This window comes from Semicossyphus pulcher, unplaced genomic scaffold (genome assembly GCF_022749685.1).
Source record: "Semicossyphus pulcher isolate SPU_LCO1_2020_fin unplaced genomic scaffold, fSemPul1.0.p SCAF_22, whole genome shotgun sequence".
In the NCBI taxonomy this organism is placed as follows: domain Eukaryota; kingdom Metazoa; phylum Chordata; class Actinopteri; order Labriformes; family Labridae; genus Semicossyphus; species Semicossyphus pulcher.
This window is the reverse complement of record NW_027211696.1, coordinates 19,427,214-19,439,607: the sequence shown is the minus strand read 5'-3', so window position 1 is coordinate 19,439,607 and position 12,394 is coordinate 19,427,214. Positions and strand designations below refer to the sequence as shown.

The 12,394-nt window shown below is 41.7% G+C and overlaps 1 protein-coding gene across 1 annotated transcript in view; it reads right to left on the bottom strand.

Annotated features, from left to right (window-relative positions):
* Positions 1-1,203: 1,203 nt before the first annotated feature.
* Positions 1,204-12,394, bottom strand: part of rph3aa (rabphilin 3A homolog (mouse), a) — a 33,381-nt gene continuing 22,190 nt past the window's right edge. The window contains exons 4-16 of the mRNA XM_069673277.1: positions 11,732-11,815; positions 9,459-9,603; positions 9,018-9,203; positions 8,662-8,880; positions 8,310-8,389; positions 6,586-6,660; positions 6,101-6,210; positions 5,669-5,795; positions 5,018-5,071; positions 4,146-4,297; positions 3,567-3,648; positions 3,364-3,460; positions 1,204-2,201 (exon numbers count right to left, since the gene is read on the bottom strand). Of these exons, the coding sequence (XP_069529378.1) occupies positions 2,068-2,201; positions 3,364-3,460; positions 3,567-3,648; positions 4,146-4,297; positions 5,018-5,071; positions 5,669-5,795; positions 6,101-6,210; positions 6,586-6,660; positions 8,310-8,389; positions 8,662-8,880; positions 9,018-9,203; positions 9,459-9,603; positions 11,732-11,815 (1,545 nt within the window). The 3' untranslated portion in view covers positions 1,204-2,067. The remainder of the gene's footprint in view (positions 2,202-3,363; positions 3,461-3,566; positions 3,649-4,145; positions 4,298-5,017; positions 5,072-5,668; positions 5,796-6,100; positions 6,211-6,585; positions 6,661-8,309; positions 8,390-8,661; positions 8,881-9,017; positions 9,204-9,458; positions 9,604-11,731; positions 11,816-12,394) is intronic.

Below are 12,394 nucleotides of genomic sequence, written 5' to 3'. Positions count from 1 at the left end.
AAATAATGAAATTATGGACAATAAGCCATATTCTGAGATAAAGTTACAGTCTGTGGAGTTGAAATTGTGTAAAAATGAATGATAAAGTTATCTATCTGATGATGCTGCGCTTATTTTATGTAGCCTACTGTGTTGTTTTGCTAACACCTTCGCTAACATCTCACCTGTAGTTCTGACTAACTTAAACTCAATCTTCAGCCCACAAGTATTACCAACAACTAGACTAACACACCGACCTGCTGTAACACTTTTAACCACAGACACTGCTTATAAATTCATAGTGTCTGTTAGCTTGTTAGCTTGCCAGCCTCAATTCTGGACAGTTAGTAACGTTAGCCTAGCTAACTCGTTAGCTAAAGCCTTTATCTTTTTTAAACGTACACATTAAACTGTACATGGTGCCGGGGTTATTGTGAACAAACACTGGGACTTTTTATGTCACTGGGTCTGCTATGAATTTGGTCCTTTTCATATTAAGTCCAATAATGTTAAAGAGGTGCATCGCTATTTATTTCAAGGTAGTGACCTTTGGTTTCCAACCTTTTTGGCTCGCTTGAATTTAACACTTGTTGGCGTGTGACCTCTGATCACAGTTTATTACTTGGGTATTCAGAGTTGACCCAGTGCACATACAAAACAGTTCTGAACATATTAACATCATTTAGACGTTATAAAAAAAGTGATGCCTCTGATTTTCTTGGTAACCCTTGAACCTCTTCAGGAAAAGTACTTTATGAAGTTGTGGAATATATTAATTTAGAGGAAATTAAATGGTTTGTTTCTTTTATGTTCCTACTTTTTCTCTGACCAAAGAGATGCAGGTATGAGAGCCTAAGATAATGCACGTTTCTTTCTCTGCTGTCTGTAGGTCTCAGGGTTAAGTCAGATCAGCTGTATTGATTGTTCTTTTTTCTCAAACCTAAGCCCTATATTTTGATTTCTCCTCACATGGAACCTGATGGAAAAAGGCAGATTATGTCTTTGCTCAAATTCAAGGACAGACTTTTCAGAGTGTAAAGAGTCCGTAAACTTTAACCCACTTGGACTGAAGGCAAGTTTTATCAAGACGAGTCAAAGTTCACAGAATTCTCTGCTGCGTGTCCGCCTCAGCTGATTGGCTCAGACCTCGCCTGATTCAAACAAAGTTTTCTGCCAGGTCACAACATGAATCAAGCAGGAAGAGGAGCAAAGGAAGTGCCATGATGCTTTTATTTATTATGCTACAACGTGAGTTCAGACATGCATCAATATGAGTACACATCAGAGAGCAAAATGTTGATAACACTTCAAACGCATGAATCAAATATACCTCGGGAGGAATATTCATGTTGCACGCTGCATTAAGTTGTTCTTTATCATATAACGCCATGCAGAAGCATTGTGGGCTTTTAAACGTCTCCGGAAGACAGACACACATGCACAGGTGAAGCAGGGACATGAGACCATCATGTTATCACATCATTTCAGTAACCATACATCCTTACCTGTCCCCATTTCTATATAACATATGTATGATGCACATTAATTATGCACAATAACACAAGCAAAATGAATGTTTTGGTGAGGCAAGCACTCGAACTACGTGGTCACACGGATCAGCTGATAGCACGTAACATGATCTCATCTGACTGGAGCACACACGGGGACAAAAAGGTCAGAGCACGGGGAATTCCCTTTGTCGGGTCTGAACGTGGAGGCACGCATTATTACATCATACTTAATTTATGATAATGATAATATCTCCTCCGCAAAATATTATTATAATCACTCTTTGTCGTCATGACAGCGTGTCAGGTAAGATTGATTTATCATACAGTTTATGATATAATAACATTGAATATGTCAACTTCCTGGTTGTGTTTAATGGTTGCTTCATATTATAAAGAGACCTGTAGTCGACATCCATGTTGGTCACCTGAAAACTGTTAGAAATGTAGCTTGCACATTGCACTTTGGGACAAAAGGGGGCATAAAAGCAACGGGGTAATATCCGTCCACCTGTGTTCACTGGAAGACAATATTCTACAGGGAGAACAACAGAGAAAGAAAATAAGACAGGAGGATGTTTTAATCCTCAAACAGTGCAGGGTTGTCATTCAGTAGAACATGCCAGCGCTCAATCTTCTTGTCTTTGTTCTTCAGGCATTCGTACCAGTGCTTCAAACACTCTCCTTTAGCCTGGATGCCGAGCTGACATCCTCCTGGAACAGAGAGAAAAGTTAGCATTTATTTGATTAGTTTAGATTCAGCGTTACTGTCATTGATCGAGTACAAGTACTGAACAACTAAATGCAGTTTAGCATCTAACCAGAAGTGCAAAAAGCTAAAGGTAAACAAGAGCAACAAGCTGATTTAAACATGCTAACATGTTTACGTCGACAAGGCTAATCTGATGTAGCATACAGGAAGTTTGCAAGGGTTTAGCTGATTCACGATTTCACTTTAGCAAGTTGAATGCTAATCTTAGGATGCAACAAATTCATATGGACTATGCTAACATGTTGATGTTTAGTAGTATTATGTATACATGCAAGTTTACCATCGTAGTTTAGCTTATTAGCATGCTAACTTATGGTAATTTGCACCAAAAACAAAGGATGCTACTGCTAATGCTGATGATATTTGGTTTTTATTTGTAGTCAGTATTTATCAGGTAGCCATGTTAAATACATGTAAACTATGGTGGCCGAGATTAAAATTTAAAGGGCCAGTTCGCCAGTTTTCAACCTCAGTCCTATCACGCTATTATGTGGAGCTAATGCCATTATGGTAGGAAAAAAATGCAATTTCACTCTGTGCCTTTGGAGGACGCTTCTGCAATGGGCCCTGGAAAACCTCTGTGAGACTACATAAAACACGTCATCTGGCGGAGACCAGGGAGCTCGCTAAACTACACTTCCTTGATCTAGGATGGCTGCGTCCGATGTCATGTCTCATTCAAAATCGTCAGGTTTGAAATGTAGACTAAAGATTTTTTAGACGATCCACCGGTATATTCTCGTCGTATTTCGGATTCTCTCCAGCGTCTCTCGCTGGGCCGTCCCTTTCACAGGGAGGGGCGCAATGCACGCTGGGTATTGTAGGAATGCAGAATAGGCGAAACCACAAGCTGTTTGTACAACTTTCTCCACAGCTATGGCGCCAATTTCAAATATTATTGCTAATTGATTAAAGAGAACACCAGCTTTGACTGACAGTGGCTTTTTCCAGGGGCGAACGGCTCCTTTAAGACATCACTGTACCAAGTTTTACGCCAATTCATTCAGTTGTTGCTTAGTCAGTAGTGTTGGGCCAGCCAACCAGAAGATATTGCTAAATTGGATGGATACGAAATTGTGATTGCAAGATGATGTCTTCACTTACCAATGAAATCGTTGGATTTTCCCATGTCATAATCCCAGACGGAGACGTCAAGTGTTTTCTTGGCTAACTCGCCATGCTTTATTTCATAACTGAATTCCTGAAACACAGTGAATGGACAGAGAGTTTATTACAAGATCTATGACTGGGATCTGGGTGAGTGTCAGCATGTGCACATAAAGAGCAGCAGTTTAGAAAGAACTGACCTCGTTGTACTCTGGATTCAGGGTCTTCTTTTTGATCTGTGTCTTGTTTTTAGCTTTCTTTCCCATATCGGGCTTCAGACATCTACAACACAGAAGTTCACAGGGGTTAAAGTCAGTGTAAACTCGTTTAACAAATAATTAAACACAAGTAACATTTAGTCTTAACGGCTGGAAGGAAATGAACCCAAATAGTGTGTTTTAAAGACTTCAGTGAAACGAGAAGATACCACTCAACGGTGTTCATAAAGCATGACACCACGGCCGGTAGACGGTTAGCTTAGCACAAAGACTGCAAATGGGGGTAAAGCTAGCCTAGCTCTGTCCAAAGGTAAAACAAAGCCTATAGCAACTCTCTTTGTGCAAATGAGTTCTTACAGATTGAACAGACATAAGCTGCCTGGCTAGGTTAGCTGTTTTCAGTCTTTGCACTAAGCTAAGCTAAGCTAGCCTTCTGCGGCTGTAGCTTCTTAAATCCTCAGACATGAGAGTGATATCAATCTTCTCACCGTACTCTAAACAAGACAATGATTGTCTTTCTATTCCTGTAACGGTGAAGATTCAGATGGATGGAGTACGTACACTTTTACAAATGGGTCCGAGTAGCCATTGGAGTCCATGGCGGCCAGGTGAGCACAGCGGACCACGCCCACCATCAGGCGACCCAGCTGGCTGTTGTACGTCAGTGACACCAGGATACGACCCCTCTCCTCTGAGTCATCTCCTTCGTTCAGCTGCACACAGAACGGATAAGTAATGCTCTGTCCTTTGACTGGTCTTAATGCCCTGTAAACATATCTGCAGGGATTACACCACGATTATCATAATACTTACTAATGGTGGATAATGTATAAGCAAAGAATGATCTGCAAATACATTATTATGCAACAGGATTGAAACCATTTGCATTGACGTTTCGTTACCGTCAATAACGACCATGAAAAGACCAAAGCCCAACTGTTAGCCAACGTTACAAGCTCTGGTAAATTACGCTTATGTTGAGGAAAACTTTCAGCTAAATGATCCACGTTTGGTGTTCTAGTTTGTATGTAGGTCAGCAGGATTGTGAGTCTAAATGTTTATGTGAAGTGTTTTGGCTCCAAAGAGCTCATTTCCCGCCATGAACTGCCGACCTACGACCTGACAACGGAAAGAGTGAATATCTGAATAACTTTGATGGAGACATGTAATCTGGATCGATCACGTCCGGTTGATACTTGATCTTCCTGTTAAGGTCAGTATTGAATCAGTGCGTCCTTATGTCTACTGCAAAGAGAGAGAAGTTTCATCAGGCTTTGGATAGACGCACTCGTTGGTTTTGGTCTCTTCTAGGATTTGCTGTCAATAGCAAAAAATTGAGAACATCACCTTTAACTTCTGTAACATCTACACATAAAGGTGTAGTCTACTATTCTTCCTTTACTTTTTTGACAAACACAGCGTAAGGGTCTTACGTCGTCCTCATAAAGAGCCATGCCGCGGGCCGGTCCTCCAACAGCCTTCTTCACCTGTAAAGAAAGCAAACCAGTAAACACCTCTTTCATTGTTATCTGCCGTTATTATTGTCACTACCAACACGTCGCTTGAGTAAAGAGTAGTTAACAGCGATTCTAGTCAAATAGCCCTTTAAGGGCCCGATCAGACAGAACATGCTTTGCAGGCTGTAAAACGCGAGGCGCACCACACTGCCTTTTTTGTGAAAGTAAACACCCGATCAGACAGCGCGTTTTAGCAGCTGGGGGCGGCTTTTTTTCCTACTGTTGTTAAGGCAACCACCGAATCATAGCTGTCATTAACCTAACCGTTACATTGTAAACTGACAGAAGGCCTGCCTCTCCTTTCATCCGATTGGACAATGAGAAAAAACGCCCATGACGTCGGGCGCTTTTCTGCTTTGAGTTGAAGTCTTTTCAACTCGAGGCGCTCGGAGCGTTTCCTCAAAAACTCGAGGCGCACAGAGCGGAAAAAAGCGAGGCACTCTGCAGCGCAAAAAGCGTCCCTCTCATTGAAAACAATGACAAAAAAGCCCCCAGCTGCTAAAACGCGTCCTGTCTGATTGGGCCCTAACAGTGTCTAACAGTGTTGAGATGTCGGCCTTGGCTTACCGGGATCACTCGCTCCAAACAAACACTGAAGTTCTTCTTCTGGTCAAACTTCAGTTTCTTCAGGGCGACTCGTGTCTCTCCGATGAATTCATTGTGTCCAAACTTGTCCTCGTCACTCACCGAGAGCCTGAAGACACACAGACAGGCAGCGCGCCTTAAAAAACTCTTTTGTACTTTTATGTCTTTTTGGATTTCAATCCAAAAGTTAGCGTCTCCATGGTTACCCCTCGCCGGGCAGCTGGATTTTTCCACTGGATTTTGGATTATTGTGAAAAATAAACTCGTTTTTCCATCAAATTATGTTAAAAAATGATCTCAAATGTTCTGGTTTTAAAGCGTAAATACAATCACATTCATAAAAATGTAGTGCAGTCAAAAGTACGATATTTGTCTTTCAAATGTAGTTGAGTAAAAGTTTAAGGTTGCTCTTACCTGAGGGTTTTGCGCGACATTTCGTCGTCAGTGATCCCGTGGTAGACCAGCGTCTCGTTCCACGCAGGATTCAGGGTGTTTTTTAGTGTCTTGGTACGAAGTTTGTTCGACTGAGAAACACCAGAAACATTCACGAGATGAGGAACCGGGGCTGATAATGTCTGATTCCTATGAAGTGAGATGTTCTCTCAGGAGCCTGAGACATTATTACACATCATAAATCATGCACATGCATCTGATGCCAGGAGGATCAGCTGAGGGGTTATTGCTACATCATATATTTTGAGTGCATCCCAAATTGAATCAGGGCACTCCTATACCCCGCTCACAAGCTGCGCACAGTTACAGGATCATTGAACACAACACGTCTCTGCAGTGCATCAGCTGAAGGCTCCATACCGCTCTGTAAGTGATTCATCATGTGGAATGATTCATGTAGTTTTAAATGATGATTAAATCAGTGCTTATAATGAACATGATTTTACCTTACTGGCTCCAGGTAAGAGGTGCAGCTTCACATACGGGTCAGCAAGTCCGTTTGAGTCCATCGGCTTTAAACCCTGAGACACACAAAGAGAAGTAATGTTTTAACATATTTTAATGTTTTTTGTTTGCAAATGTTTCCACAAATCTAAAGTCAAACTCATTGGACATTTCTTATCTTGTCTTGTTTTTCCCTGCGCCCATTTCTGGCTCGTCTTTTCCCATCTTGCCTTTTCTTATCTCTTTTTATCTCATCTTAATTAACGTTATATTTTTTGTCTTTTCTCACGTAGTATTGTCTTGTTTTATCCCATAATGTCTCATCTCGTCTTTCCTTGACTTATCCCATCTTCTTTTCCTTTTCTTGATTTCTTGTCATCTCTTTTCTTGTCTTGTCCCATCTTGGTTTGTCTCGTCTTGTGCCAAGTTTTGTCTTTTTCTTATCCCATCTCGTCCCTTCTTGTGTCGTCTCTTTTCTTGTAAAATCTTGTGTTGTCTTATCTTGTTCTGTCTTGTCTTCGTCTATCTTGCCCCGTTTGTTTTGTCCTTTGTGGCATTTTTGTGTTTTATTGTCTTGACCTGTTTATCCTGTCTTGTCCTGTCTTGTCCTTTGTAGTCTGTAATTGTCTTGTGCCGTCTTATTTTGTCTTTTCTTGACCATCTTGTTTTTTGTCCCTGTCCCATATAGTCTTCTTTTGTCTCATCCAATCCTTTCTTGTTCTTATGATGTCTTATCCTGTATCTTGTTTTGTCTTGTCCTCTCCCATAAAGTCTTTCCTCGTCCTACCTTTGTCCTTTACCTTGTCATCTTGTCTTTTCTTGTCTGTCCCGTTCAGCCTTGTCTTGTCCTATTTTGTCATGTCTTTTCTTGTCCTGTGTAGTCTTCTCTTGTCTGGTCTTGTCCTGTCTCATAAAGTCTCATCCAGTCTTGTCTTTGTCCTTTCTTATTTTGTCATGTCTTTTCTTGTCTTGCCTAACTTGTTGTCTTTTATTGTCCAATCTTATGATGTTTTATGTCTTGTCCCATGTTTTCATGTCCCTTAGTTTGTTTTGTCCTACCTTGTTGTGTCTTGTCCTGTCCCATAAAGTCCTGTCTAGTCTTGTCCCATCTGGCTTTGTCTTTTCCCATATAGTCATGTCTTATCTTGTCCTATCTTATTTTGCCTGATGTTGTCCTGTGTAATCATCTCGTCTTTTCTCATCTTGTTCTTGTTCTTAGTTTTGTTCAACTTGGTTTTCTTGTCTTGTCCCATATAATCTTGTTTTCCATAATCCAACCTTTTCTAGTCTTGTCTTGTCCTGTCTTGTCTTTTCTTGTCTTGTCCTGTCTTGTTTTGTTTTCTCTCGTCTCACCTCATGTTGTCTTGTCGTGACCTCTCTTGTGATGTCTTCTCTTGTCTTGAAACATCTTGTTTAGGTCTTGTCCTGTCCCATAATCTCTTGTTTTGTCGTATCAAATCTTCTCTAGGCTTGTCTCTCCCATCTGTCTTTGTCTTGTCTGATCATGTCTTGTCCTGTCTGTGTAGTTTTCTCTTGTCTCTCCCATCTTTACTTGTCTTGTCCTCTCCCAGCCGGTCTTGTCCCATCTGCTGTTGTCTTCTTGTGTCTTGTTTTGTCTTTCAGTGACTTGTCTCTTTGTATTCTTGTCACATCTTGTCCTGTCCTATCTCATGTAGTTTTGTCCTATGTGTTTTGTTGTCTTGATGCATGTTATTTGCGTGCTTACCTTGGCTTTAACAATACAACAGTGCAGGGAGTGACTCTCCTGTTCGTAAAGGAGACTGAACTCCAGCGATCCCAGCGTGGCTGTAAGAATAAAAACACAGAAACACATCAGAGAGAAAAATGGGATCTGAACTTTTACGAGACCTGTCAGAGAAAGCAATTTCCCTGTGAAACAGATAAACATTGATTTGTTACTCTCCATCGCTCCACTGGGAATCTCCTTTCAGCTGCAGGCGCACAAAGAGGACTTTGATGGTTCAAAGTGATGAAATTGTTCCAAAGTAAACACCTGCGATGGGTAAAGATGCTTTCTAACAGGCAGATTTTTGTTTAAGAAGAAAAATGTGTCTTACTGGCGTCATCCGAGTCGTAGTCGTTGTCGTCATCCTCTGTTCGGTCCGGCGGGGGTCTCGGGGGAGCGGGGTTGTTGACCGGTGGATTTACAGGTGGATTAATTCTGCTTGTGGGGTTTTGTGATGAAATGATGCTGGAGACAACAGGTTGTCTTTTTTCTTCCACACCTGGAGGAGGAACTGTCTCTGGACGTTTGTTTTCCACATCTGCAGCGGGAGCTAGCAAGTTCACGGAACATAATTAGCTTCATACACCGCCTGAAACCTCTTTCTATATGTTGTTTGTGACGGTAAATATTTTTAAAAACCGCCCTGCAGCGTCGTGCTTATTCTTAGAAAGAGCAGTTTGACTTTACCTGGGGAGGGGGCAGCTGTCTGGGCGTTTGCCCGCGGTGGTTTGGAGGCTAACGCTTGTCTCTCAGTCTTCATTACAGCTGCTGGACAGGACTGACTCTCATTATAGCTGTCAGCTGTTGTTCTTGCTGTCTGCTCCCATTGTTCTGATCCACAGGACTGCTGCTGCTGCGGATCTGCGGCGAGCTCTGAGGAGACAAAAGAAGAACATCACTGCCACCTCAACAGCTGCTGTGTGTGCTCCCGCCGCAGCCACTGCTCCTGGTCATACACTGTCACTCAAGTTGTGGTAGAAGTAGTTTAAAGTTAAAGTAGAGTTTAAATCACAAAAGTCAAAGTTTAATGTAGTTTTTAAATTGATAGCACGATGGTGCTCGCTTGTGCAAAGTCTAGAAACATTTCAAAATACGTCTTAAATACTGCGAACCAAACTGTCTGTGTACCGTGTCCCTGATGCTGTGTTGGAGGTTCCTGCGGTCCTGAACTGCTCTCGATGCTGGACTGTCGAGATCTGGACAGAGGGAGGGGAGCGGGCAGACTCTGCTGGTCTCTCCCCTTGAAGAACCAGGCGCCTGAACGCTTCTGAACCTGCAGGAACACACGGAGAGTTCAGGTCTTAAAATAATATAAATAATAATAATATACTATAATATGCTATAGATTTATAACTTAATTGCTCTGTAACTGCTGAATGTGTTTATAAGCAAATGTGGCCAAAACCATATCACCATAGCAACCTTAAAGGTGGTGATACAGCCCCGTTTGGTGATGATATCCTACAGAGAAATGTAGACTCTGTAGGCAGGGACGTCAAGTGTTCCTGTTTACGTTTGAACTACGCTTGTAGTCTGAGTAATATTGACCAATCACATATCAGCAGGCTGCGGCGTATGCAGGAAAAACAGTGTGGAAAGCAAAAGCAGGCGGAACATAATCCACCGTAATGACATCGCAGCTCCCGTCAGCGTGATCTGATGTAGCTTCTTATTAATCTCTATAAACGTACGTCTGCATGCTAACAGCTAACAATCTGTTACAGAGCTAAAATTCAACTTGAGATTAACTCCCTGACGCTGTGTCGCGAAAACTGTTCAGATTTTCCAACTTCCTCGAATGCATCAGATCGACCCGACCTGCGTTCAGCAAACTTCTCATGTTAAAGTATTTTTCTTCTCCTCTTGAGGACAGACCTGACAAAGCTTCATGTTGTTCCTAATCTGCATCATGATGTTGTTCTTTCAGCAAACTGAAGAGCCATTAATTAAAGTCGATCACAAGAAAAATGTGTTTCTTTTTCTGTAAACAAAGCAGCACGTGGAAAAGGAAGTCACTTATCGCTAACCGCTGGCTGCGTGCCCCGGCACGTTCACAGGTGTGCCCAGAGGTTATGTCGTTGTCAGTCAATAGCCGATGGGATCTGAGAGTGGATGCGCCCAAGCAACCAACGAGCCACAAGTTTTCCTTTCAATTTTCCGTTGTTTATTTTTCAAGATCCACAAATCAAACAAAAGGACTGACGAGGCTGTGACGAGTGCGTCACCGTGCGATCAGACTTCATTAACAATAACGTTTTAGTGCTTCAGCAGAGCTCTAAAACTGTACAGCTGCTTACCTGAGAACACTGCCGGTGTATTTAGGGTATTTCCACTGGTGTTTGAGATGTTTTTTGTATTTCTCTTATTATATATTTGTACTGTATTTTTGGAGCTATCTGCCACAATAATTTCCTTTGACTAATAAAGTTCTACCTTATCTTATCTTATCTTATCATATCACAGGTGCTGCAGTCACCTGTCTATCAAGGGGGCGGGGGATGTTTATACGCACCATCATTCCCCTCCAACCAGCCATAACTGATAAGTAAACACACGCTCCATAGCTAAATTAATGTTGTTATCAATTAGCACAATTAAAGCAACTATTCGGCTCCAACAGTTGTGTTTATACTCGTTTCTGCTGCCCCCATGTGGCCAAAAAGATGTTTTTAAAGGTTTTACAGACATGAAAGGTAACAAATTATTTCAAAGTCGCTACATGAAAAGAATTCAAATTTCCTATTACTTAGTATTATTATTTACTTGGCTGTAAAATAGGTGGAAAAAAACTTTAATTTAGGTGGAAAAGTTGAAAGAAGTTCTGGTTGTTTTGTAGCCTGCCTCTAGTGGCCGGTCACTGAACTGCAGCACTTTTAACCTTAAAAATAGAGTAATAAATGTTGGGTTGTGTTTTACGTTTACGTGTGAATTTATGTTTTTTAATGGGCAAAAAAAGGTATATTTCCTCATCTCTGTTTCATGAGACAGACACAAGACACTGCTGCATTCACAGAGCAGTTACTCTGTGAGTGACTGACAGGAGGGAGCATTTATTTAAAGAGTCTCTGCTCCCTGAGGCTCGGACCTGAACACACACAGCGCCATCATCCAAACAGCATTGTATAACTGCATGAATCCAGATACGATCTGTATCTTTAAAATTACATAAATGCTGAAATAAATCATGGCTCATTTTTCTCTATTGAGGGGGTATCAATGGAGGGTAATTTTCCAGGTCACTGAGCAGTGAAATGCAATCCAGTGTGAGTCTAAAAGGCAGAAAGTGGCTCAGATCAGGAGAAAAGCTGCTGTTCTGACGGCAGGAAAATAACTTAATGGCATAATTTAGCCTTCATGATTTCATCAAACCCGCTCCGCTCGTCGTCTCTCCGTCCTCTCACCTCCTGCTGCTCGTTGCAGATTCTGCACAGCCACATCGGACATGCCCTGCTGTTGCTGAAGATCCCACATTTGCTGCACATGTGCTGCAAAAGAGGCAAACACACACACACACATGAGATGTTGATGCAGGTGCACGGAGTTCATATATATTTTTCAGTTCAGATAGCATTAACCTGTGTGTGTGTACTGAGAGCAACAAGAAGCAGAATGGACACAGAGTGTGTCAGAGCATGTTAGCGTATGACCCACTGGGCGCTGATCCCCCGAGGAAACCTTTTAAGATCTACACAACACTAAAGAAAATACTGTAAACACAAAGTCTGTCACTGCTAGCGGGGAGCGTTCCCATAACATCGGCTAACATTACCTCCAAGTTCTAATTACATTCTGACAGATATTCTGAAGATATGTTCAGGATGTTATCGAGGCCTGGGATGTCAGAGCGCCTTTTATAAAACTGCTGGATGTTACATCAAAACAAAGGTAGAACACGCTCACTGCAACACTCTAAGGATCTTTTCAGGATGTTAGTACGGCTCAGAATGTGATTTATGAAACGTTCATGAAATGTGATTTGAACGTTTGAACTGCAACTTTGTGAGAATGTTTTCAGAGAACGTTCTCCTGCTATTAAAAGGAACATTCAGGGAACCAAATAAAAC